Source organism: Hippocampus guttulatus, chromosome 20 (assembly GCF_054856545.1).
Source record: "Hippocampus guttulatus isolate MCC_2025c chromosome 20, RoL_Hgut_1.0, whole genome shotgun sequence".
NCBI lineage: Eukaryota > Metazoa > Chordata > Actinopteri > Syngnathiformes > Syngnathidae > Hippocampus > Hippocampus guttulatus.
Genome location: NC_141280.1, coordinates 10,515,119 through 10,542,353, shown reverse-complemented (window position 1 = coordinate 10,542,353; position 27,235 = coordinate 10,515,119). Strand labels below are relative to the sequence as shown.

Here is a 27,235-nt window from a genome sequence, read left to right as displayed (position 1 = left end):
TCCGTCATTAACATACACTGCAGCTCTCGCTTCATATAAGTGGCTCCTCAGCCAATCTGCGAGCAGAGAGCGTGTCGGCGCGCACGGACGCGAGAACTCACTCCCAACCAGCGGAGGACTGACAAGCAGAGTCAGTCTTCTTTTTTGTCCGAGCCTTGCATCTGATGCTTCAGATGCACATCAAACACACGCGCTGATCCTTACAGATGAGCCCAGGAATCAAGTTTGCAAGGACAGATGATGATTCCTTATTCCCTCTGATCACTTCCTTTTGATTTACATTCCCTTTGACTTGCCAACAGGACTATAATTAAATTTAGGAATATACTTTTGGGACTCTTGGATTTTAAAAATCATCCCTGGTTTTCGGCGTCACTTCTCTTTAGCGCTTGAAAATTGCGCGCAACTATGGCGCAAAGGGTAAGTAACACACACCGTAACTTTTCATACTGGATGTTAATATTTAGTCATCATTTGAAAGGTTTTAAATATGTAGTGTGTGGTTTTAAATTAGGTGTAATGATGTGAATGCGTGAAATCGATTCCATCGTCGTTCATATTAGCCCTGGGGATGGTAGAACTGTTGGGCAATATATTTTTTTCTTATTCATTCCAAAAGAAATTCATATTCATATAATCTTTTATCACCTAAGTACGATGAGTTGGCTCATTACGGAGGCGGGATGGACGGAGTTGGAGTCCCGACATCCATGTACGGAGACCCCCACGCCCCGCGGCCCCTACCCCAGGTCCACCACCTGAACCACGGGCCGCCCCCGCATCCCACGCAGCACTACGGGGCGCACGCACCGCACAGCATCATGCCGGGCAGCATGGGCAGTGCGGTCAATGACGCCCTGAAAAGAGACAAGGACCAGATTTACGGGTATGAGTCTTGGAAGAATCTAAACCATTTTTTTGGGGCTCGGCAGCCAATTTGAAAATCAATTTGGTTATTTCAAGCAATTTTAAATTTGAAGTGCTAATTATATGAAGACAACATTATTTACTAATCAATTAAACCAACACAACTTCCCGCGATGATCGAAACGCGAATATATATTTTGTTTAGAAATAATCGCTTTCCATTGATTGTGATTATAATTGTTGAAAAGGAGCCTGGCTTGATTTTATTTGATCAACTTCTTGCATTTTTGTTTTAACGCAAGGCCGCCGCGGATGATTTTTTTATTTTTTATTTTTTTTTGACGAGTTTCACGTTCCTGCGTTGCAGCCATCCTTTATTCCCGCTTCTTGCCCTGGTTTTCGAAAAGTGCGAGCTGGCGACGTGTACGCCCAGAGAACCCGGAGTGGCTGGCGGCGACGTGTGCTCCTCGGATTCTTTCAACGAAGACATAGCGGTGTTTGCCAAACAGGTTAGTTAGCGCGTGCAAATCTTGACGAGAAATAAGACACCTGAAATAAATCAACTTCAGGGGTCGGCAAGATTATTATATTGTTGCTGCATTAAATGGGCAATGATTTTTTCGAAATGTTTGCATTTCTAAAAAACAGCCGGCGGATATTTTCTCGTTTCCTGCACTTTCAGATCCGCGCAGAGAAACCTTTATTTTCTTCGAACCCGGAGCTGGATAACTTGGTGAGTACACAGTAGCGTTTCCTTCTCCTTTCTTGGAAGGCGCGCGTCGCATGCGCTCGCCTGGAGCAATCACATCCCTTTAGGGCGCAGTTATTAAAATCATTGTTTTACTCATAAAACAGCAGAGCGTTTTATGAAGCGCCCGAAGGCTCTCCGCACCCTGTTGATTGATGGCTCCCTGATTTTTTATTTTCTATTTATTTTTTTTATGTATTTTTTTGCTTTTAGATGATTCAAGCCATCCAAGTGCTGCGTTTTCATCTGCTGGAATTGGAAAAGGTTAGTCTTGTTCTGCTGGCAGTGAAGACCACATTGTGGAGCGTTTTAGATTGACATATAGAGTTAAATACACTGTCATATCAAAACACCAGTTAATGAATAAATTTGGCTACAGTGATGCATGCACAACTCACCCGGCATCTTAATTTTTAAGCATCCCAAGGCATTCATTACATTTTGCCATCTTTTCCAGTTTCACTGTGCCCAGAGTAAGGGCGAGTCAAAGAGATTGTATGGGGGAATATGACTTTAGCAAAACACCTTTTGAGAATAAACAAAGATTGCAAGTACTGCAATGCCCTTCTGTTCAACATGAGTGACCTCTGACCTCACAAATGCTTTTCTCGATGAATGGATAGTATTACTTAGAAATCAATTCCCCCACACTAAAGTATATAAAAGCTGCAAAGGGAGGGCCAAGTCATTCTTTGTTCCATTTTTTGTGCAATGGCCAGGTAAAAAAAAAAACAACAACAACAAAAAAAAGGAAATCGGTGCAGTATTTCAAACCCTATTTGGTTTCATCATAGGTGCACGAGCTTTGCGATAACTTCTGCCATCGGTACATCAGCTGCCTGAAAGGCAAAATGCCCATCGACTTGGTCATTGAGGAGCGGGACGTCTGCAAGTCGGATTTTGATGATCTGTCGGGATCTTCCACCAACCTCGCAGATCATGTGAGTTTACTGCATCGTAAAGATGTCGCTATGGAAAACAGACTCTCATGTTCATCATTTGTTATGGCGTCTTGAGCAAAGGATTTATGTCACAATATATGTTTTTTTTTTTCCCCTCATGGATTCGTTCAACCCATTTAATGCGATGTTTGATGTCATTGGTGGGTGTTTTGGTTATGAGCGGTTTCCTTTGTATACCATTTCATTCTCATCCATTCCATTTAATTCAATATGTACAGTAGTACCTCGCAAACGTTTTTTTAATGAATATTTTTTGGTCATCATTTTATTTTTTTAAGCTAAGACAAAACTCTTGATTGTTTCATTTTGGGAACATTTCTTGAAATAATGTTAGCTATTTGGCACACTACTTTTTTTAGTTGTCAGTGGTGTGTTGGATTTTTATTTATTTTTTTGGTTGGCAGTAAGAATAAACAACACTCCCATTTCATATAACAAATAGTCCTCAAACCTCTGAGAACGTGCCCCCTTTTGTGAAGCAAATTAGGGCGATTCAAAATATGTCTCTCTCGTCATCATATAACAAACAAAAATGTGTGTTCTGTGTGTTTCTGTGCGTGTGTGAGGAAAGTCGCCATATGAGGACACTCTTGTTTTAACGTCAGATGGGATGTGTGGATACAAAACAGCGGCGTGCTAAAGATGAGCGTTAACCCACTTGCATCTCCTTTTTCAAAGTGTGCTTGTGTAACAGAGTGAACGTCGATTGTGCGTGTAATTAGAGACTCTGCAAGCACCTGACAAAAGACGGCGTTTTTGTAGCTTTTTTTCCACCAAGGCGTGACATCTTTGTAGCGCTGTTGTAAAATAACAAAGGAAGAAGGTACAGTTGGACTTTGCTGTCCCTGAAGGGACATTAATTCTCTCAGTCTTTCTGTAGTATATGCTAAAATAAGACTGAAGTTATTATTTTTCCAGGTTATAAACGTACCAGGGCAGCACATTTTGGAGCAGCGTGCTGGGTTACAATCCATTGAAGCCCAAATGGTCACTAGTCCTTCCAGCAAACTTTCTTTTTGTTTTCATTCTTGACCATACCACTGGCCAATAAGAACTATCTCACATGAAGAAAACCGAACCAAATGTTAAAAATAAATAAATGAAATTAAAATCAAGTTGAACACTTTCATGCATCCTGTAACCTGATAACACGATAAGCCGTCCACTGGAAAAACTCCTGTCCCTGAAAGGGTTAAAAATCCATGAAAAGGTTTGCGCCAGAGATCGTGAATGCTAGCTGTGAAGCGCTATAAAACCATTAGAAGCGCTAATTGTATCCTAACTAGCCTGGTGTGTGTCTTAGCTGATAACCCGGCCGCTGATAACACTCAATGTGATATGTACTGTATGTTAACTTTAACTTAACCTCTGCATTGAGGCAGGATGAATCATTGTTACAGGAGCACCCGGTTTTAGAGTTAACCACCCCAATTCTCCCCTTTGTTACCGCTGTTAGTACTATTCCGAAATAACACAGTTTTGCGTATTCCTTCTTTGTGACTGGACCTATTTCCACTAAACAATCCTGTTCAATTGAGTCTTATACAATTGTACCTGTAATTACGAACGTCTCTTCATACGAAATTTTCAAGTTGCGAAACATCTCATCAGGAAAATATTGCCTCTTGTTCCAAAAGAAATTTCAAGATACGAAAGGTAAAAACACAGTATGGCATGCTAGTCACAGCTGCGAGTTTCCTGAACGCAACATACTTATAGGCTGCTCTGCCGTTGGCTATTACTAAGCATTTTCCTGGCGTCCCATTGGCTAAAAGTGTGTGTCTGTGTGTGTCGATGCAGCGTCCTCGTCATTCGCCCCTCGGGCCATGAGGCGTTCCAATAGTTTGACGGAAATGTGAGTCACCCAGAAAATGTGTTCACCAGTCGGGCGATCGCTCGCTATGCTGATGTTTTCCTTGGACATTTTCGAAGGATTGTTAAAAGCTGACAAAAGCAAACGTCCTTGGATGAGTTCTTGACAAAACGCCAGGCAAAAAAAAAAAAAAACACTTTTGAGAGAGAACATGAACTAAAGTGGGCAAAAAACAATGAGAACACAGTTAAAAGTTAAATGACATCATTTTTGTTCTTTATGCTTTGTTTTTTACATTATGCACAACTCTCATTAATTGTCCAATAATCTGGTTTGTAACATGTATTTGTTAAATATTTTGATGAAATTTTATGCGATAGAGAACATTCATGTCTGAATTTTGAGGGGGCTTGGAACGGATTAGGGCTTTTACATGGAAAACGCGTCTCTACTAAATTTCTTCCAGAACCAATTAATTTCGTAAATAGAGGTACCACTGTATCTATTTTTTTCCCATTTCCACTCAAAATGAAATGCACTGCTCAACGATAACACTTAACTACGAAAGAATGAGACATGATTTCCTCAATGCACACATTGTGTGTTCCTTTCGATTGATTTTTAATAGACGGGAGGTGAAGAAATAGGACCTTCATTAGCTTAAAAAATGGCAAAACACATGCCATGCTGTTGAGTAGCTGCGTTTACAGAGGAGTTGTAATTATTTTTCGTCCTGCTAAGAAAAGAGGGGCCATCGTGGAGACGCCTCCTTCACGCTGCGCTTTTGTCCCTGTGCTTCTTGTTGTCATCTGCCGAGCTCTTCATCTGATCACCATCAGGCAAACAGCTGACGCAAAGAGGCTGAAGAGGGAGATCTACTGTTTGGCTCGGGCTTATTGCCGTCTGAGTGGCCTGACTAAGTCTCCCGATAAATACAGGGTTCCTCCCTAAAACTGCTCGCAGAAACGATCAGGGCGTCGCAAGGTTCACATGCTGCAGAGTTGACTGATATCCTCTAGAAATTCGCTAGATTTTTTTTTTCTCGACGGCGTTTCATTTCGAGTCCACCGCAGGCAGAATGGTAATTTTTTTTTTTCTCATGTGCTGTTGTAAACTTGCTGCCTTGCAATGCTAATCGCACTTTGCAGCTGTCTTTGTAAAACTGCATAATGGACCTCTTACCGGACCTTACTGGACCTTCTTCATCTATTTTCCCCTTCTCCCTCCTCTCTCTTTTTTACTTTTATTTTCTTATCTCCTGTCCCCTGGTGTGCGGACCTTACCCTGACCTCTCAGAACCCGGCATCCTGGAGGGACTTGGATGACGCCCACTCCACACCCTCGGTAGGAACCCCGGGACCGTCCAGTGGGGGACACGTCTCTCAGAGCGGAGATAACACCAGTGAACTCGGTAAGAGAGCCCACGATGTCTCCTCCACATCAAGGCTTTTCATTTTCAGTGACCTCTCTTCGACTCGGGGTCCCGCCGAAAGGTGTGGGGATTATTTCATGACCGTTAACGTACCCGTGATCCCGATCGCATCTGTTTATAATCAGACAACGGACGACATTCATCGACAAAGACGTTTCATTTCAAATTTTTTGGTCTGGAATTTTACAAACAGTCGGATAGGTCAAAGAAGGATCGGGCTGGAAAATGGCAAAATAATGATAACCTGTAAGATGATAACCTGATAACAAAAAGATGTCCACTGTAGTAAACGATGTCCCTGAAAGGGTTAAGAGAGGTTCCTGTGCGTTTTAGTTTTTTTTTATTATTATTATTATTTTTTTCGGTTTGTCCTGCTGGGTCTTGCCAGCTTTCTCACAAATCAGAACTCTGGGACAGTATTCAAACTACAATTTGCTTCATTAATGAAGACCTCTTGACAATGCCGTCCTGGGTACGACTCATTTAGAAGTGATGAATGGATCTGTTAACGCTAATTAGAGGCCATCAGAGTTTTATGACTTGTTTTTTTTTTCCGTTGTTGTTGTTGTTTTGTTTTTCCTTCCCTTTTGGCCGCAGCAAAACTAGAATGGACTTTAAAGCAACTTTTTTCACCCTCTGCATATCAGACATCACCGGGCAGAGCATTGACAAGAACAATAGGACGATGCTTTGCAAGACAAGGGAAACTGAGAGGATTAAGTCGACACAACAGAAACAGATCGCAATCTTCACTTTGATATTGCACCAAGCAGTTTACAAAATCTTATTTTTACCCTGCATCGTCTTTAGATGAGCATGTTGGAGATAGTTTTAACTTTTTGTGTGTGTGCGTGTGCGCGTGTGTATCTAAAAGTCACAACAGCCCGTATGTGAATAGCTTTTTTTTTTCCCCCTTTAGGCTTTTTTTTTTTAGACAACAGTGGGGGAAACCTCAAGGTCCATGGCCTTTTGACCTGGAAAAGAATACATTGGGGATGGGGGTGCAGAATACCCCCCGTGGGGATGTAAGGGCAGAGCATTTTATGTATATGAAACAAAGGCAGAGAGGAGAACGGAATGATCAGAGCTGCAGTTGCTGCAGCAAGGGATGGCTGTATGTGCTACCTGCTGAGGCTACCTGGGCCTCCGCTTTATTTTCCCGCTATGATACGGAGGAATCAAACCCAGCACAAACTGCAGTTACAAAAGCATTCGGAGACTGCAGAAGTCCCATCCGTGTATTTCATGGCCGGCACGCTCAAATTGAGGGGCACTCAGATAAACACAAAGCAGCACCACTTCGCCAAACGTTCCGATTTCTGCGACTCGCTCTGGTTAAATCTGTGACAGCAATTTTTGAGCAACCCAATGTAGAAATACGGGGTGTAATAAAACCTCACGAAACAGAAAAGATGGATGCTCGGTGCATCTAAAATGCTGTATGGCATAATTGTTTGGAAAGTGGAGTGAGAAGTGGAGGCTACACAGATCATCACAGCAGCCGCAAACTGAAACCATCCTATTTGTGACATTCAATTCTTCTTGAAAATCAAAGCATTCAATATGTGATTTACTTTTTTTAAGACCCTTTCATGCATCCTGTAACCTATCACATGACAAGCTGTCCACTGTAGTAACCGCTGTCCCTGAAAGGGTTCATTTGCCTAATCGAAATCGAACCAGGCGCATTGGCCTAAAGAAAATTCTTTAGTAGCATTGCGAGTTTACTGTTGTGATTGTCCATTATTAAATTGTGTATTTTTGTAAAGTCAAACAACATGGGCGGTCACAGTCCTTTATTTTCCATTTTTTCAATCCATCCATCCATTTTCTGTACCGCTTGTCCGCCTGATAGACATTGATGAGCTGGAGGCAATCCCAGTTGATTTTGGTACATCCTGGACTTGTCGCTATTTCATCATAGGGTCATGTGTATTTCTTTATGACATCAATTGTATATGAAATAATATCGATACTCTAATGTTTAACATGAATTCAGCGTTGCGGTCTTTCCACGAGTTAATGGATGCACCTTCTTTGCAGAGGAATCCATTTTCTAGAGTAGACCAAAAACTTGTTATTCCAGCAATTGCTTGTCTGAACGTTGCTGCGGCAGCAGTAGTCACTCCCCCGTCTTCTGACAGCACCGAGCAATGCCGTTTGAGAGCATCCTGGCAATGGCAATTGCCTTCAAACCACAGGAAAATGATCTCATCCACTTGTGGCTAGTGGTTGGGCTTCTGGCTGCCTGCTTCTTCTGTGGCCTCCCAGCGTTTGGTTGTTTCCTTGTAAGCCGTGTGATATGCAAAGGGCTCCCTTTGATACCTCCGACCCCCAGGGTTACTGCTGTTGACCACAGCTAAGGGGGCTGAGCTATCCGAGGAATGTTTGGAAGAGGTCTGGGGGTGGACTAGGAGAAGCTTCGAATGTCCATCACAAAGAGGGAGATAAAACAAAAGGCGGGAGAGAGACAGGTCCAAAAGATTCCATGCACTTGCGTTGAGAAATGTATTGCAAGGAACAGGATATGTAGAATTCTTCTGTCAGACTCTAAGACTGAAGTAAACAGGATGGAATGTTTCACCGTATGGTCGCTGACATGCCAGTGACAACACAGCTTCACTGTCAATACAGCAACGCAAACGCATGCATATTTATATCTGCTTCATTTGCATATATCGGAACACATTATGCATTAACTCTCGAACCCGAGTTATGTCAGAGCCTCAGTATGTATGGCCTGTCAGTGTGCCTTGTTTGTACCTTGGCCCGAAAAAAGGGCAAAGAGCAGAGGAACATAATACAAATATCCTTCGTTGGATTATAACAAATGACCGTCCAGGCGAACACGGTGCCCCAAGTTCAACGTTTTTCAAGTTACAATCCGTCAGCTGTTTATATTGAGCAGGAAAAAAAGAAACCCCCCACACACAAATACTAATTGCCAACCTAAATGAATGTCGCCCCTGCAAGTCACTAAATCACAACCCTCATGAGCACGCAGCAACACAAATCCTACAGCGTGTGCGCGTCTGTGTGGGACTTTTGGCTTTGTTGCACTTCGTGAAAAGAAACAGTTTACTTCCTTACCGCCCTTTTAAACCCTTTCGGGGACAGCGGTTACTAGAGTTGACAGCTCAGCTCATCAGGTTATCAGGTTACAGGTTAGCATTATTTGTGCATGAAAGGGTAAAAAAAAAAAAAAATTATATACAGTATATATATCCAGTAATCCCTCGTTTATCGCAGTTAATGGGGACCAAAACCACCCGCGATAAACGAAAATCCGCGAAGTAGCGACCAATTAACATACTGTACAGATACAGGTAAAAATTATTATTATTTTTTTAAGTCCGCAAACAGTCCGGCAGAAGCTGCAAAACAACAGCAAGTCACATAGAGCAACATATACAGTACTGTACTCCATGTATATGGAAAAAAAAAACTTTTTTTAAAAAAACTGAATATGTTTGAAAAAATCCGCGATGCACCGAATCCGCGATAAACGAACCGTGAAATAGTGAGTATATGTATATGTGTATATATATATATATATATATATATATATATATATATATATATATATATATCCGTTCATCCATTTTCCGAACCGCGTGATCCTCACTAGGGTCGCGGGGGGTGCTGGAGCCTATCCCAGCCATCTCCGGGCAGTAGGCGGGGGACACCCTGAATCAGTTGCCAGCCAATCGCAGGGCACACAGAGACGAACAACCATCCACGCCCACACTCACACCTAGGGACAATTTAGAGCATCCAATCAACCTGCCACGCATGTTTTTGGAATGTGGGAGGAAACCGGAGCACCCGGAGAAAACCCACGCAGGCCCGGGGAGAACATGCAAACTCCACACAGGGAGGCCGGAGCTGGAATCCAACCCGGTACCTCTGCACTGTGAAGCCGACGTGCTAACCACTGGACTACTGGGCTGCCATATACATATATATACAGTTTATATATATAAAATTTATACACACACATATACAGTATATATGTGTGTGTCTATATACACACACACGCACACACACATGCACACAGTAGAAGAGGTTTTCCATGCTTGCAGAAATGTTGAAACATGACCTTTAACTACCATTGTGATTGCAGTATGCAAAACTGCTGCATTTGGCTTTCAATTTAAGAACCACGTTCAGATCCCAGCGCAGGGGTATTCCCCGTGACTTGGAAACAATCCAAAGCGCTCCATTTGGAGCTGTGCATCATGCCTAATAAGGGAAAGAGCTGTGTGGTGTCACTGATGATGGATCAGGGACCTGCTGAGCTCATTAGATAGGCGTGCTGGCTTTGCATCACTGATGCAAATGGGGTCCAGCAATCAGTTCTGCTAAGTGCTCCCCGCTTTGTCTTTTTCACACACCATCCCGTGGTTGCTCGTCACACCGTAACACTGTTTAAAAAGAGCGAGACATTAGAGAGGAATGAAAGAAATAAAGCTGAAATGCCGGCAATACGTGAAATGAAAAATGTGGAAATGCGAACCACTTCTACGCGAGGCGAAATAACAGCAACCTGCTTTAAAGTGGATGCAGACGCCGCAGACGAGACAAATCTGGAAGGCAGAATCGAGTGTTTCAAATTGCATCTCAAAAATATATTCACACGATAGCTTTTTTTTTTGGGCGTTTCTTTTTTGAGAACATCGCGATTAACCCTTTTATGGACAGCGGTCACTATAGTGGACAGCTTATCATGTTATCAGGTTTCAGGTTATAATATTAAAGAATTTCGATACAAAATGAGGGATGGATTTTACTTACATGGCAGTCATTTTTATTTTATTTTTTTACTCCTTTGTCTACTTCACAATGCGGTTATAATTGTCCCCATTTGGAACATTTACCATGAGTCCTCAACAAGGAAAATGCAGAATGGAAAGCTATCGCCATATTTTGGGGAATATTTATCCAATAAATAAAACATCAGGAACGGGCCATACAGGCAGTGTTGAAATAAAAGAAAAAACGTTTATGTCACCGCTGAAAAGAGCAGTACGGGCATAAGGGAGGGTGCAAAAAAAAAAGCCAAGACTCCTCTTCATATCTTCGGGTGATGCTTTTTGTGTATGTTTTTCTTCGTCGCCTGGGGGCAATACTCCAGCCATCCCTGCAGTAATGCACAGCCCTCCACCTCCACCCTTCCAGTGTCACGCGTGCAGACACTGGCGGGCAGTGCGGAGCGCGGCCTGATGGGTGGGGGCGGTGGGTAGAGTAATGGGTGGGGGGGGGGGGGGGTGAGAGCAGGGGCATGGCAGAATTGCACGGGTGTACGACTTTGAGACTGGACCGTCACACACGGCTTAGATTGGCTGAGTTGCCGGGGAGCAGTCAGAAGCGATTAGTGTAGCAGAAGATCTGCCCTGCGGCTTTCCCCTCTCTGCAAGCACAAGAAAGAGGGATGAGGCGAGCAGAGAAGAGAAGAGGAGGTAGATCAGGGTGAAGTGGGGAAGGGGGGGGGGTGTGACATGCCATACGTACAGATAATTAGTCTGAGCCGAGCTCTCTTTCTTTTTTCCTTACTTTTTTTTTTGGGGGGGGGGTGGTCGCAGTTTGCCTTATTTACTTAAAAGACGTCGCAAGACGCCGGACGACATTACAACTGCAGGGAGTCGGGGGGGCTAAAATATCCAACTGCTCCGATGTATCATTTCTAGAATAACACAGTGTATATTTGATTGGAAAACGAGCAGCGCAGAAGACAATAAGATTTTACAAAAAAAGGATCATTTGTCATTGTAACCCTTTCAGGGACAGCGATCACTATAGTGGACGGCATATCATGTTATCAAGTTCCAGGTTATCATTATTGGTGCATGAAAGGGTTCAAAAGAGCCGAAAGCTAGAGAGAGGTAGTTTAACAACAAACTTATGTAAGAAAAAACAAACAACCAAAAAAAACAAGCGGACAACAACAGCGTTGAATGAAGGACAGAGGCTGTCTCACCTCTCACTGTCCCTGTGATTCAGAGTGGGATGCCATCCGTCAAAACTCCCACAATCCCCCCCTGCTCCCCCCTAGACCCTCCCGCACCCCCTCCTCCATCCATGGAACACATCCTTTTGAATGTCAATATTCATTAGCTGAAATATTTATTCATGAATATGGCTCATATAGATGCGCTTGATTGATGCGTCCCTAAAAACAAAAAGACATGCTCGGGCAAATCTTAAGAAAAGTAGGGTTTGTGTCCCGCCTCGGGGGAGGAGTCTCTCAGATGCATTATTCACATGCCCTCCAGGCAGGCTTTCAAGGCTACTCTGCCCCGAGGGCAAGAAAAAATAACCACCACTGTTAAAAGTAAATCATCTCGGCTGATGCACAATTAATGGCGGAGAGGGAGCGGAGTGCCCCTCGCGCCGCAAGATGGGGAGCGTTGGCAAGGAGGGGCGGAAATCTCTGCTTAAAAGGAACCCTCCTGCCTTGATCCGCGCCGCAGCTTTCTTCTGAAATCAAACAAGGACGCTGCTCATGGCGGGATCGGAAGATGCAGACGATCCTGATGCAGGCGTTGTGATTGTGATGCTTGGGGTGAGGAATGGAGGGCGGGGGGGGGGGGGGGGGGATTTGGCGTTCGCCGAACACATGGGAACACGAGGGTGATGAATTTCCCCTCTTGCCCCGCCAACTCATCCACCCTCGTTTTTGCCTCAACGCCCAAACGTGCAACCTCACGTCCAAGTTTGAACACGACACTGCTTGATGTGATTGGGTTCGCACTTCATCCTCGGGTCAGACTTTGTTATTGTGTTTTACTCTTTTTCTTCCCGAAGAAATCGTTCGTCTCCATTCAAATAGCGGTCACGTTACATGTAGCGCGGTGCCTGAACGAGCGTTCGTTATTTCACGTTGGGGCACACGACTCCTGCAGTCATTACTTCATGTCAAGCCAGTGACTCGGATTGTATTAATAGCTCTTGGGTCTTATTGAGCTCCCGCACTACAAACTCCTCTTCATTATCCAATGTCCGGGGGAGTCAGACAGAAGTGAGGGGAAGGGTCTTGTTCTGCCATTCCATACAAGAATACAACCCTACTTCTGTATGAAATATTTTGTTGACTCCTCTTGCTTTTTTTTTTTTTTTTTTTTTTTTAATGACAGGAGATGGTCTCGACAACAGCCTAGCATCACCGGGCACGGGAGATGAAGATGACCAGGACAAAAAGAGGCAGAAGAAAAGAGGCATCTTCCCGAAAGTGGCTACAAATATAATGAGAGCGTGGCTATTCCAGCACCTTACGGTAAGAAACGTTGACCTGTATTTCCTACTTTTTAGTTGGCTACATCAGGACATCGAAAGCAATTGAAGGATTGAAGCAAACTCCAGGTCCTGCCTCAGAAAATTCTACATGTGTCCCGGCCCCTGAAGGAGCATACGCAATCAAAGTAGAGAATCAGAGTGTCATGTCACCAGTGGATCAAAGACGTCATGCTCAAAATATGCACACGTCTGCTCGAAGCTAAGTTTGAAAGTCAACAAGAAGCTGTAGCGTCCATTGACAAAAAAAAAAAAAAAAAGATATAGGTTCACTTTTCCTGTCCCATGTAAATCCGCTTCAATTCCTAGCGGCGACTCTTAGTTCCAAATTGGCATCGTCCTCCTCATCCTCAATCCAGCAACCATCCATCCAGCCGCACCAACGCAGACTGTCCAACAGCGCCGACATATCTGCTAAACAAAACGGGGCTGTGATAAATGCTGCCCATTACAGGCGCAAAAAAAAACACAAGCGCCCCGGGGGTTGTCCAGCACCGACAGTCAAATGGCTCAGACATTCCTCCCAATCAAAATCAGTGCTGGTACCCGCGTGCTGCAGAGAAGTCGCAACCACCAAGCACAGATTCTTCTCCTTTAACGAATGTCGTGGCCCAAGACGCTGAAGATAGTCCACATCGGGTCCACACGAATTAACAAAAAACACAGTGTGACAAAACAAAAGACAAAAACAACAACAAAATAAAAAATAGCGAAGCTCACCAACTAGGGCGCCATCTTGGAAGATATTTGGGAACAGGGTAACAGTAGTTAGAAAACCAGGACGGCACTAAAGTACATCAGTTTCGAATCTTTCCTGTCGCAGTCCAAAATATTCAGTCAACTATGTTGTATTCTTCATATTCCGAAATTGTTGGGCAAGACGAGACCACCATTTCAAGGTCCATTTTGGAACACTATTTACATGCTTTATACAGATATCAACATCAAAAGCGGAATGAAAGAGACCTCAGAGTACTTTACCTTTTGTCCGAGGTCCAAAAGATACAACCCATGCTTTCTTCTCACAGATTTTTTTTCTATACTTCACACTCTAAGATGTGTCATAAGCTCTTAGTTGTTAAGTTGATAATAGGCCCACATGGATCCTGTACTCCGAGTAATCCTTTCCTTTCCAAAGCCCACCTTTAGATTTTTTTTTTCCCTGATGAAAAATAGGCAAGATAATTGAATTATCCCCTTTTCTGCTCCCAATCCTCTTTCAGGCCTAATTTGTGAAGCAAAAGTGTTTGCCATAGCAGGATGTGCCAATGAAAAGTGCGCAAGGAGACTTTGGCTACTGAAAGGCCCGTTTGCAACACCCAAGCGATCAAGCATTCATCAGTTGTTGAGGTGGTGAATGGCGCTGGATTATGTTTTGTCACACGTTGCTGTGTGAGGCCGACGGCTGGTTACGGGGTAAAGGGGGGTTGGGGGGGAGACTCCTCCATCGTAGCCTCATGCTTTTGTCGCCCATTCTGAAGAGACTTGAAAGATCCCCTTCTGAGGAAGCCATAGAGAAAGCAGCTGGACAGGTTTCGATTCATTATATTATTCATTATCGTCTCATTAGCCTGGTCAAACTGTTGGTTTCCACGCAACCTTACATTTGACCACATTCAAAGACGAACTTTGAATTTCGCCATCACACCCTGGAATTCACTGTTAGCCTCACACGAAGGGCCGTAAAACGAGTCCTTTCCAAGATTCCTTTTTGACTATTCAGTTGAGGTTTGTGCAAGGTGGATATCTTGATTATGTTCCATTGATTCTGAGGAGTGTGCACTGTTGGGCCAGGTGAGGTTTTACACTCTGCCTCACAGTTCAGAGGTCGTGGATTCAAATCCAGGCTCGGGCCTTCCTGTGTGGAGTTTATATGTTTTCTCGGTGCCTGCGTGGGTTTTCGCCGAGAACTCGGGTTTCCTCCCATGTTCCAAAAACACGCATGGTAAATTAATCAAACACTCAAAATTGCCTCTAGGTATGACTGTGAGAATGAAAATAAGATGTGTGTGGATACAAATAGCTAGCTTTAGCTTTTCCGATGGCTGCTAGATTTCGTTTCAACGATTGATATTTAGCGGTGGGCAGCCCGGTAGTCCAGTGGTTAGGGCATTGACCTCACAGTGCAGAGGTCGTGGGTCCGATCCCGGCACTGACCTACCTGTGTGGAGTTTGCATGTTCGCCCCGTGCCTGTGTGGGTATTCCGGTTTCCTCCCACATTCCAAAACATGCATGGCAGGCTGAATGAAAACTCGAAATTGTCCTTAGGTGTGAGTGTGAATGGGAGTTCCTCTATGTGTGCCCTGCGATTGGCTGGCAAACAAGTTCAGGGTGTCCCCCCGCCCACTGCCCGAAAACAGCTGGGATAGGCTCCAGCATGGCCCACGACCCTTATGAGGATGAGGCGGATCAGAAAAATGGATGGATGGATGGATGGATGGATGGATGGATGGATGGATGGATGGATGGATGTTTAGCGATACCTCAGGACTATGAATAAGGGTAGCGATGCGAAATTAAACTCCACAAGCAACTAAGTGCAAACATTTTAGCACTTGTTTTTGGATTGTTGTTTCATTGTTTGCCACTGACTAAGATCATGAAACATCATGACCCTCCATATCCCTGAAAGCGATATTTGTGTCACTTTATGTAACTGATAGTTTGTTGTAAGACGACACCAAAAAAAAAAACCCCAGAGTATTTCACTGCTTCACTGCAGGGATTTCACTTTTGGTTTTATTGTATTTAAGGATACTTGCTACTGGTTGATTTTTTTTGGATTCATATATTTCCACTCGGTTGGAGCATCCATATGGCCGTATATACATTGACATACATTGTTGTAAAGTGTCACGAACAGGATCGTAAAGAGACTCAAATGTTGCGGCGATGGTTTGTGTTTATAAATTGTCTGATTGGAATGCAAAGGTCCGAAACACACAATTAGCGACGATTCGACTTCGAACGTCAAACGTCAATGCGGAGTAGAAAAGCGGACCTGTTGTTGGGTAATCGGTTCAGTTCAACCCCAAGTGAGCGCGTATTTGGACACCTAAGCTGAAAAGAAGTTGAAAATTAAGTGCTTGGAAGCACATCCTTCACCGATGACCGCAGGAGGCAGCTGATGGTCTGACAGCAGTAGAATGGCGACTGGCCCACGACCCTGTTCCCAGTACATGGGTCACCTCTGTCTGCCATCTGCCGCCCTCCTCCTTCCATCACACACACACACCCACACACACACACTCACACACGCACGCACAGAGCAAAGCAGAGGACAGGGGGATGGAGTGAGGAGTGAGGTGGGGAGGGGTTGCAGGGTGGCGGGGGGGCATGGCCTTACCGAGGCCCCAAACAAAAGACACTATTGTGCCTCTTTACATCCCACCCAATCGTTTGTCAAGCAATGTCAAATAATGTCAAATACTGTCACACAAAGCCACGCGCTTTAAGCCTCAAGTGTTAACAGGGCCAAACGTTGGTCAGACACTCTCTCTCTTTTTTTTTTTCGGAGGCACTCGCATTGTCACATCTAAGAATTAAGGCACGTGACAGTCCGAATGATTCTTACTTCTCCTGATTTTCTTAGCATCCGTATCCCTCAGAGGAACAGAAGAAACAGTTAGCGCAAGACACGGGCCTCACCATTCTCCAAGTCAACAACTGGTAAGTGCGTCTTAAGCCAATTCTGCGCATTTCAAATGGCACATTTTATCTGAGATTTTTCTTTGAGTAAAGGGTCATGTAAAACCAACCAAAGATTTAGCGCCTCATCGCTGTACAGCTTGCCAAATTTTCTCCATGACAAACGTCGACGAAATGTTCTGACCAGTATTTCTAAACACTGTCAGTTGTTTGGAAGAAAACTTTTATTTTTTTAGTTTTTGTTTATGGTTTGTTGACATCGCTGGCAACAAGTGAATGAGAAGCGCTATCATTACCGTTTGCTGGTTGCTCTTCACTTGTAAGACGAATATGTCCTCCTGTTTGATTATCGCCCGCTTTTTACCAGTCTGGATTCTGTTTTGGTCCATTTGGAGCCGCGCCAACGTGTAATAGTGCACACTGGGTAATGTAGTATAGCCATAGGAGTATGAGTATCGCAGAGCACAAGAAAGAAATAGAACAAAAGAGGGTACTGGAGGCTCATATGAAGTCCCAGTATGCCACAGGCTAAAACTGAGAGGTCCTGATACTGGTGCGTACCGACCCATCTTAAAGTACTGCGTGTGGCGCAGTCAGACGTCCGAGGGTAGCATGCGCGCACTCTTATGTGTTTGTTTGGGTTTTGTGTGACGTTCTGTAATGCATCTGACGCTGTGTGGCAATCGGAAAGTTAGCGCCGGTCCGCAAAGTAATGTGAATTCAAATAGTGAGAGTTTCAAATAAGAGCGCTAGCAAGAAGTGCCGTGTTAGCCCCAGTAAATGCTGCTTAGCTTAATAAACTTGTTCAGTGTCGTACCCTATGTTATGTAAACTTGCCTACTGATCCATTTCTGTCCTTTCTTCCATTTTAAGTATTTATATGCTCCTACTGACTAATCATACTGAAAGCTGTGTGATCTTGGGAGCATATTCAGTTGTCACTTTGATTTTTGATCAAATAAAATACGAATATTGATGTTGGAGGCAATGGTAAAGCTATTTTAGATTTATACACTCATAAGGGTAAACTAATACCACTTAAGGTTGTAAACCACAGGTGTCAAAGTCAAGGCCCGGGGACCAGTTTCGGCCCGCCACATCACTTTATGTGGCCGGCAAAAGCAAATCATGTGTATCAACTTCCACGATGCTTGCTAAAATCAGTATTTGTATATGTTGTATATGTTAGTTATATGTATATGATTATATGTAAATGTTAGTTGCTCCATGTACAGCACTTTGTATGCAGCGATGGCTGTTTGAAAGTGCTCTATAAATACAGTTGAGTTGAAAGTACTGAAATTGTGACGTGTGATAAATTACAAACCAATTTTGTAATCCTCTCGTTACCCTGTTTACACTCACTTGAACAATAATAGAACAACCAACCAACAAATAGCTGTTTTTAAGCAGTGACAGGTTTAACGAAGGCTAAATGTGACAGCCGAAACTGTCAGCTCGGTCAGAGTTGTCTTCATCAAAAAAGACCATGGTCTGGAAAAAAAAGAAACTTTAAAACTAATTTAACAAAAAAAACAGTTGACCTGAGTGATGGCAAAACTAGTCATCCATCAATTTGTTGTCTTTAAGTAATAATACGATGAGATGATTACGTCAACATGTATTGGGTTTCACAGTGGCAATGGCGCTCCGAGGGAAGATGTTACTACAAAGTAGTTCGCGCCACAAATGAGTTTGACACTACTCCCGTAAACTAAAGGCTGGTCTGAGCCGTGAAACTCATGAAGTTCTAAGCCTCGAATTCAACATATGATTTGTACCCATTCAAACCAATGCAGACGTTCGATATATATAAGCATCGATATAGTACAGTATTTCCTCATAAATGTACCATACAATATAAAAGAGCTTATTCAGATTTAATTACGTAACAACACACATTTAGATCCACAAGCTTTGGAAGCCCTAATATGGATGTCACCGTGTTCAAATTTCCCATGCTGCCGTGGGGATGTGTTCATGAAAAAGCATTGGCAGATCAGTTAGTCACAGTATAGCCTGTGGCTACAAGGCTAAACCTAAATCAATAGACTTTTTTCTTTTCACAGATATATTACAAGGTTCCAATACAACAGATTGTGTCCGTGGAAGGGAAATGTATTATTAGTGAAATCCCCTGGAGACACAGCATGGGTTTCCAGTCTGTCTGAAACTGCCATATCCTCCTGACTACCAGGAAAAAAAATGTTGTCCAATCACATTTATTTTGAAATTCCCCAATCTATGTGAAGTAATTGGACTACTCCAAAAGAAATATTTGAAATCCCACTACATTTTTTTAAACAGGCTCAAATACACTTAAAACAACTCAAACAACACTTTAACGTATTCATAAGAGTCTTATAATTAAAATGCCAACAGCATTTCAAGACAAAATGTGTTTGATAAAAAGTATTACTTTTCCTCTTCCCATAAAAAGTGCTTGCACTGAGGGAAGCCATTTTTTTACTTTTTCTAACCCCTACAAATTTGGTATCATTGGAAAGCACTGAATAGAGTAACAAAGGGAGTTAATGCGATTGGATGCACTGGGTGGGAGATATTTAGGTTCACAAATGTCCTCTACAGAGGACAAATTTGAACTACTGGTAGTCAGGAGTGTCACATTTTGCGAGATGGTAGTTGTAGGACCCCAAAAAGCAGGGAGGCAGGGAGGATTGACCAAAATGTATTTAACAAAAAATACACACAGGAGTACAGTGGAAAAAACACAAAGTCAAAGTACCCAAAAATGCCTGGAAATCACAAGTATCAAACCAAATTACAGCAGGAAACAAAACATGACAGGAGCACATGTATGCTCACATACTCACAACTCACAATGACCCAACAAAGACTGGCAGAAACTCAGGGAACTAAATACAAGCTAAGTGACGAGACAACGAGAAACACCTGGACAACACACAAAGGGTTGAGGGAGCTAATTGGTTACACACAAGGAACACTGATAACGAGAACAGGTGGCGAAAAAAGGGCACATGAGGAATCAAAACCAAACGTAACCAGATCGAAACATAACAAGGAGGATATGTAAGGGTGGATCCCGAATGCTTTAACTGAAGAATTTTTTGTTCAACCCTCTCAGGAACTGGAGAACTTGTGAGTGTAGATGCATAACGCCCTTCGTTATTTATATGATATACGTTTGATTTTCAGGTTCATCAATGCACGGAGAAGAATAGTTCAGCCGATGATCGACCAATCCAACAGAGCAGGTAAAAAAAAAAAAAAAAAGAGTTCATACAGAGTTAAACTCATCATCAAGTAAAGAAGATGGAACTTGGTGTACTCTTAAATGATAATCGGAGGTGGAGAGACAGATGAGAGGAGCACAGGGGTCACCAACCTTTTTAAAACTAAGAGCTCCTTCCTCCCTCCTGATGAATGCGGAGGGCTACCAGTTTGATAGGATGCACTTTTGAAAGAAATTTGCTCAAACTACCTTTGTATGTTGTAATTAACGATTAATGATATGCACTTCTGAGAAGACACTGATCGCGTTGACGGTTTCTCACAAAAATTATGAAACAGATAAATATAAATTGGCCACACTTATAAACACTTGAATAAATATGTGCCAGTGTTTACATTTTGAAACGATCGCTTCTACAATATTCCTGGACAATCATAATGTCTAATCACTGGTGCGCTATTTTTGGAATAGGCCCGCGGGCTACTCATGTAGTCCTTGAGGGCTCCCTGGTGCCCGCGGGCACCATGTTGATGACCCCTGAGTTGTGCAGGATTAAAAATTAAGGCAAGGCAAGTTTATTTGTGGAGCACATTTCTTACACAAGGTAATTTGAAATGTTTTACAGCTACGGAACATAAACTTGAACGGTTACAACCCATTCATCCATTTTCTAATCCGCTTATCCTCATGAGGGTCGTGGGTGTGCTGGAGCCTATCCCAGCCATCTTCGGGCAGTAGGCGGGGGACACCCTGAACTGGTTGCCAGCCAATCGCAGGGCACACATAAACAAACAAACATTTGCGCTCACAATCACACCTCAGGATAATTTAGTGTTCTGTTAACCTGCCGTACATGTTTTTGGAATGTGGGAGGAAACCAGAGTACCCGAAGAAAACCCACACAGGCACGGGGAGAACATGCAAAGTCCACAACTGAAGGCAGGAGCCGGAATCGAACCCCGCACCTTTGCACTGTGAGGCCGGCATGCTACCCGGTTGACCACCGGTGGTGCCACCACAATTAAAATCATTTTGTCCAAAAATAAATAAATACCTTTAAAAAATAATGAATTAATTCAAAAGCAGCACAGGTCAAATATTTTCTTATGCACAGTTAAATAGAATGAACATTGTCAGAGTTGCAGCCTGTTTCACATCGTCCGAAAGACTTCAGTGGGCAGGAGACCACTCCCTAAGGTTTGGAGCCATGGAAGGTTTATATGGCTCAAAAGACAGGTGTAATGCATTTCATGTCCCATTGACATTTTTTTTTTCTCTCTGTTCTTCTCTCAGTGAGTCAGGGTACAGCTTACAGTCCAGACGGCCAACCAATGGGAGGCTTTGTCCTTGATGGACAGCAGCACATGGGCCTCCGACCCGGAGGTAAACATTCTCGAGCCCCCAAAATTTTACCTCTTCAAATGTCATTTGTTTCTAATCACAGTCAGGGTAGTAAATACACTTCATCTAGTTCTGTACTACCACCTTCAAAAATAACTTACTTAACGATTGTTATCAATCGTGTAGTTAATATGCCGCTCAATTGAAACGAATAAAATTTGGAAACACACTCTTGTTCCAGGTCCGATGGGGGGTATGGGTATGAACATGGGCATGGACGGGCAATGGCACTACATGTAAGGCCACATTGCTGAGGCCAGCCTCAACAACAGGGCAGAGTAAGTACATTACTGCACAGTTCCTCTCTCATTTCATTTTTCTACTCAAAATATCGTTTGGAGGTGATACATAAAAAGGTTACGAAGTTCTTGTTCTTAATACAACATCGGTATACGTATGTAAGGTCTGTTCGTACGTGCTACCCCAGCGGTGGGCAAACTACGGCCCGCGGGCCGAATCCGGCCCGTTGGTCTTTTTGATCCGGCCCGCCGAAGGTCGGTCCACAATTAAGGTTCGATGTGAATGATTGCATTCATTTCAATTGGACTTGTAATGACAGGCATTTAACCGCCAGGTGGCGCATTGACTTGAAGTTGCAGAACACGGGGGGGGCAATCTTTTCGACCACCTAGTACCTCTGTATTGCTCTACTTCTACTGGTCTGATCACAACCCATCTGCAGCGATGCACAGGCTAAAATAGGTCATCAACAACACTTTTGTCATTTAAAAAAAGTATATTAATACCGTACTTTCATGCTTTTGTTCTGTTGATGTTTGATATGGACTGTCAACAAATGCAGTTTTTTTTTTTAATGTACCATAGCTCGTGCTGACCTGGCCCTTCTGTCAAATTTTAAAAGTCAATGCGGCCCCCGAGCCAAAAAGTTTGCCCACCCCTGTGCTACCCCCTTTTGGAAAACAACAAAAAACATGGATGGACTTGGTGCAAAAAAGAGATTCATACATTCTTGTCATCATCAGCATTTCATTGCATGTATAATAACACTGGGGAACCATTTTTTTAACCCTTTTATGCACCCTGTAACCTGATAACATATTAAGCTGTCCACTGTAGTAACCGCTGTCCCTGAAAGTGTTAAAAAATGGTTGTGTTATTATTTTATGATTAAAAATAGCATCCGGATTCCAAAATTACTGTCAGTTTTTTTTTCTCGCACGTGAAGTAAACAAAATTCCACTGATTACAGTCGCTGACGTTAGACAATATGATGCAGAGCTGATTACGATTGGGCTCATCTTCAGCTACGTGGCTATTTGTTTGTGCAGTCAAAATTTAGACGGCGAGGTGAGAGGCGTGTGCGGCTCCCAGTTGATCAGTACTATCAATATCTGCAAACAGAAAGCTAATACAGTATGAATTAAGATTAGGGTATTTTTCCCTTAACCTTGTAGCCATGGGCATACCGTTGTAAATTGAATTTCTTTTTTTTTTTTTAATTATCAATGTATTTTATTATATATATTTTTTACATTTGTCACTAATCCATTTTAGTATTTATTCACATACATACAGATTTAATGAATTTTTTTTTTAAGAAAATGCTGATCCTATATCTTAAAACCTTTACAAAGTAGACTAAAACTGCACAGAAATATTTTGGGGGAGTGTCCTTTACGTGAAAAAAAATCTGCTTACGTTTTTTTAAATTTATTTTTTTTACTCAAAAATCAGTTTAAAATTTTTTACAAGATGCGTTTTTGAGGAAATTTTACTTGCACAACCACGAAACAGCTCATAATCTGCAATTGCAATTTACTAAAATATATATAAAGGCGGCCCGGTAGTCCAGTGGTTAGCACGTTGGCTTCACAGTGCAGAGGTACCGGGTTCGATTCCAGCTCCGGCCTCCCTGTGTGGAGTTTGCATGTTCTCCCCGGGCCTGCGTGGGTTTTCTCCGGGTGCTCCGGTTTCCTCCCACATTCCAAAAACATGCATGGCAGGTTGATTGGATGCTCTAAAAATTGTCCCTAGGTGTGAGTGTGGGCGTGGATGGTTGTTCATCTCTGTGTGCCCGGCGATTGGCTGGCAACTGATTCAGGGTGTCCCCCGCCTACTGCCCGAAGACGGCTGGGATAGGCTCCAGCACCCCCCCCCCCCCCCCCCGCGACCCTCGTGAGGATCAAGCGGTTCGGAAAATGGATGGATGGATGGATGGATGTGTATATATATATGTATATAAATTCTCCTTGTTGAATTTACTTAGAATTTCTGAGTGAAAAAAAGCACATGCGAGACCACGCACTTCCTTACCGGAAGTATGACAAAAAAATCCGATGTTTAACATGGACACGATATAGGCATACATTTGTTTGTGTATTGGACCAATGTAGAGTACATCACGAAGGCCGCCTTGTTTGCTTATTTGTTTGTTTGTTTTAATCAAGTGAAGGGACTAACAGTCCATTTCCCTTCACATTTTGCAGCTCTTTTGAAACACCGTGTTGAAAATCCTTTTGATTCATATCAATAAAAGTGGCGATTGTATCACATTCCCCAACTGCCATGGCTTCTTTCCCTTTGCACCCTTTCTTTTCCCACTCCCTCCATTTTCCCTCAATCTGCAATCTGATTAAGAATCAGGCTAATCCCACCCCTACACCCCCCCCCCTCCTCCCCCTTCCACTTCCTTCGGCCCCTATCAGCTTCACATTGCCGCTGACAGTTCTCAAATCAAGACGTATTGCCTGCCGAAGGCATCCAAGCACGGAGAATTTTATTTAACACCCACACTCCGCTGCTCAATGAGCCACGCTGTAATGACACTTACCTTGATTAATAGAGCTCTTTATATGTAAATAGGAGCTGCATTTGCTTCATTTTTTTATCCAGTGGGCCAATTTTCACCGACACGTCTGCCTTGTTCCTTCTTTTTTTAATTTATTTATTTGGGGGGGGGGGGGGGTATAATCCCTAAATATTGCTCATGAAGTTCCAGTGCGATCATGATGCTTCTTCTATTTAAAAAAAAAAATGTCAAGGAAGATTGGCATGGGTTTTTTTTCCACCTCGAATACACACTGTCCTGTGTCTGCATTTGGTGGTGATTTAATCTAATTACTTCTCATGTAACGATGGGTGGGTCGTTACTTGTGTAGTTCAATGAAGCCTGCTGTATTTTCCTCCCCCAATTTCATCTGCAGTGAGAGCATATGCTGACTGCAGCAGTAAATTTCTCAGGACTGCAGAAATATGAGGCTTGCATTCCATTTGGCTTGCATTCCATGCACAATAAAGCCGGAGCCATAACATTTAACCAGCGTGGAATACTTGAGTGAATCTACATGATGCCTTCTGCATACAGGAACTCTGACATCCGCTCCGTTGTCGACGCATCACGTCTCATCTTTGCAATGTTTGCTCCATTTGAAAAGTTTATTTTTTTTTTCCAAAATGAGGGTGATACTCCATAATGACATATTAACCCTTTCATGCACCCTGTAACCTCACAACGTGATAAACTGTCCACTGTAGTTACCGCTGTCCCCGAAAGGGTTAAACAAATATTTGCGAAAATGAAGGCTGGGCAGAATATGGCTTGACCTTTACTTTAGTTTATGAAACAAAATAAACTCGTTTCACTGGTTGAGGAAAAAAGGAGACAACATTTGTTTAAATACGAAATGCAGAGTCTTAAAAGTGTAAAAATGTGTAAGCATTAATTTACCGCATTATACTACTGTCTAAAAGACCAAAGTGGGTCTTGTGTGTGTGTGTGGGGGTGGGGGGGTGCTGACTTCTTCAATTATACTATACTATTGTCTTATCATTTTTCATAAATCAATGAGTGGAAAATCGCATTGTGTATTTATGTAGTTTTAGAAAGATAAGAATGCTCGCGACGAAAACATGCAACTTTACACATTCACACACAACATTAATCGGGTGTGTTTGTGTGGCACTATTAATTTTATAACACAACCCAGGCACTATTTATTTTATAACGTGTGTAAATTATTTATTATTCAGCGCAGAGATGTTATTATAATGGTTACAATGGAATCCATTGAAGTATTATCCTGATGTATTTTTCATCTTACAAAGGTTAAAAAAAATGAAAGCCATATATGAGAAGGGTTTTATTGGTTGGTTGCGTTTTCTTTTTCCAAAATGTTTCAGTTAAACATTTAATACACATTTAATTGAGTGCCCTTCATAGTGTTAAAATGATCAGATCCGGTTGCAGTTGTTTCCCGAAAAAGAATATATTTACGTCGGTTTCATTTTTTTAAAGGCCACAAAAATCTTTTCAGACGATTCCGATCCTCCGAAGCGGCGACCAATCCATTATGATCATTCACGTTTCCGTATCTCGGGTCTTCATTTTCAGTTTGAGTCGATCAAAAGGGCCACGGCGGCAGAAACGAACCACAGAAAAATCATTTTTTTTTTCCTGAAATTTTTTTTTTTTAATGAGAGGCGTGTATCGCGGTTATTTGCTATTATATGTCACACGCAAATACTGAGAAAGCTGTTTTGATTCTTGTGTGTGTGTGTGTGTGTGATATTTAATTGCGTGTGCATCTTTCGTTGCCCCCGCCCCCACCCCTTCAAAAAATACGATTACATTACGTGCCCTCATCTCCCTTTCTCTGCCTTTGCAGGCCTCCATGGTTGGCTCAGGGATCTTCATTCAGCTTGTGGAGCTTGAAGCCGCCGGTGCATATCCACGTGACCACCCCCACGCGCCTCACCTCAACTTTGACGCTCCGTCGCTTTGCACGCGCACGTGTGTCGAGGATCACGTGTTGGGGGCTGGGGTGGGGGGGGGGGGGTGTACCAGTTGTCGACTACTTTTATTTTGGATTTTATTGAATGCAGTTTTCAAAAGAGACTTTAGGATGAACTCTAAGACCGGCAAGCGCGGGAAGAGCTGGGGAGGTGGGTGGCTGCTATTAAAAAAAAAAAAAAAAAAAAAAAAAAAAAGACATTTTGAAGAGAAGCGGTCTTTTGCCCACCCACCCCCCACCCCACTCCCCAGTTTCGTGTTAAATTATTTATTTATTTTTATACCACGATGGACCACAGGGATGACACCGCCGCCCCCCCCCCCATATATTAACCAAATCTGTGAAGCTTTATTCCCATATCGGCATCTCCTGTCTAAACAACGATGTACAGACACAACGCACGCGCGCGCGCACACACGCAAACACTGTGGAATATATTTGAAAAATATGTATAGTCATTTTAACTGTTGTGCTGTACATGTTTGTGCTTCTTCGTTGCGTTCTTTTAATTATTATTTTTTAACAGTATGATTCTTGTGACCTCACCACACAGCGACGACCTTGAGTGATTTTACTCCACACTCATGTTGTTGTTTTTTTTTGTTGCATTTTGTTTTCATGATCCTTGTGTACAACTGAAGGGAATTTATAAAGAGTTCGGTCTTTTTTTGGGGGGGGCGGGGATAATGTTTGAATGATTTTTCTATATCACCAAAACACAGAAGAAGCCTTCACACTCGAACCAAATCGAGACAGAATAAAGAAAGAAGGTACAAAGCACATGTGTTGGTGTGAAAGAAGGCCTTTGGGAAGTGAGAAAAAAAATTCAGAGGTCGCGTGTGGGCGGTGGAAGAAAAAAAAAAAAGAAAAGCAACAAAATTAGTTGTTGGAGCAGGTCACGTATCCAGCTTCGGTTCGATAAAAGACGGAATTGCAGTTGTCTGCTGTTATTGGATTGATAGTGACAGCGATGATGGATGGGCCGGCTCCCAAATTCTGAAAAAAATAAGAGAAGCTGCAGCTGGTTTTCACGACACGTCTTTGTTTTGTACCCTGCACGTGCGCGCGTGTGCGTGTTAGTTTGAGTCAACGTGTGTGGGATTGGACG

The 27,235-nt window shown here is 42.9% G+C and overlaps 1 protein-coding gene across 1 annotated transcript; it reads left to right on the top strand.

The window, feature by feature from the left end:
* The first annotated feature begins 46 nt into the window (after positions 1 to 46).
* On the top strand, positions 47 to 27,235 carry meis2b (Meis homeobox 2b). Its single transcript, XM_086101008.1, has 13 exons — positions 47 to 420; positions 654 to 886; positions 1,235 to 1,376; positions 1,550 to 1,600; positions 1,829 to 1,879; positions 2,410 to 2,556; positions 5,687 to 5,801; positions 12,956 to 13,095; positions 16,706 to 16,782; positions 19,939 to 19,997; positions 21,269 to 21,358; positions 21,558 to 21,654; positions 26,002 to 27,235. The coding sequence occupies exons 1-12, from the start codon at positions 409 to 411 to the stop codon at positions 21,614 to 21,616; spliced, it is 1,176 nt and encodes a 391-aa protein (XP_085957134.1). The 5' UTR covers positions 47 to 408; the 3' UTR covers positions 21,617 to 21,654; positions 26,002 to 27,235.

What these genes read in the sequence shown, in the direction of transcription:
- meis2b (XM_086101008.1), top strand. An exon ending in TAGCGGTGTTTGCCAAACAG is followed by an intron (nt 1,377 to 1,549) that starts GTTAGTTAGCGC and finishes CTGCACTTTCAG; the next exon opens with ATCCGCGCAGAGAAACCTTT. An exon ending in AGATAACACCAGTGAACTCG is followed by an intron (nt 5,802 to 12,955) that starts GTAAGAGAGCCC and finishes TTTTAATGACAG; the next exon opens with GAGATGGTCTCGACAACAGC.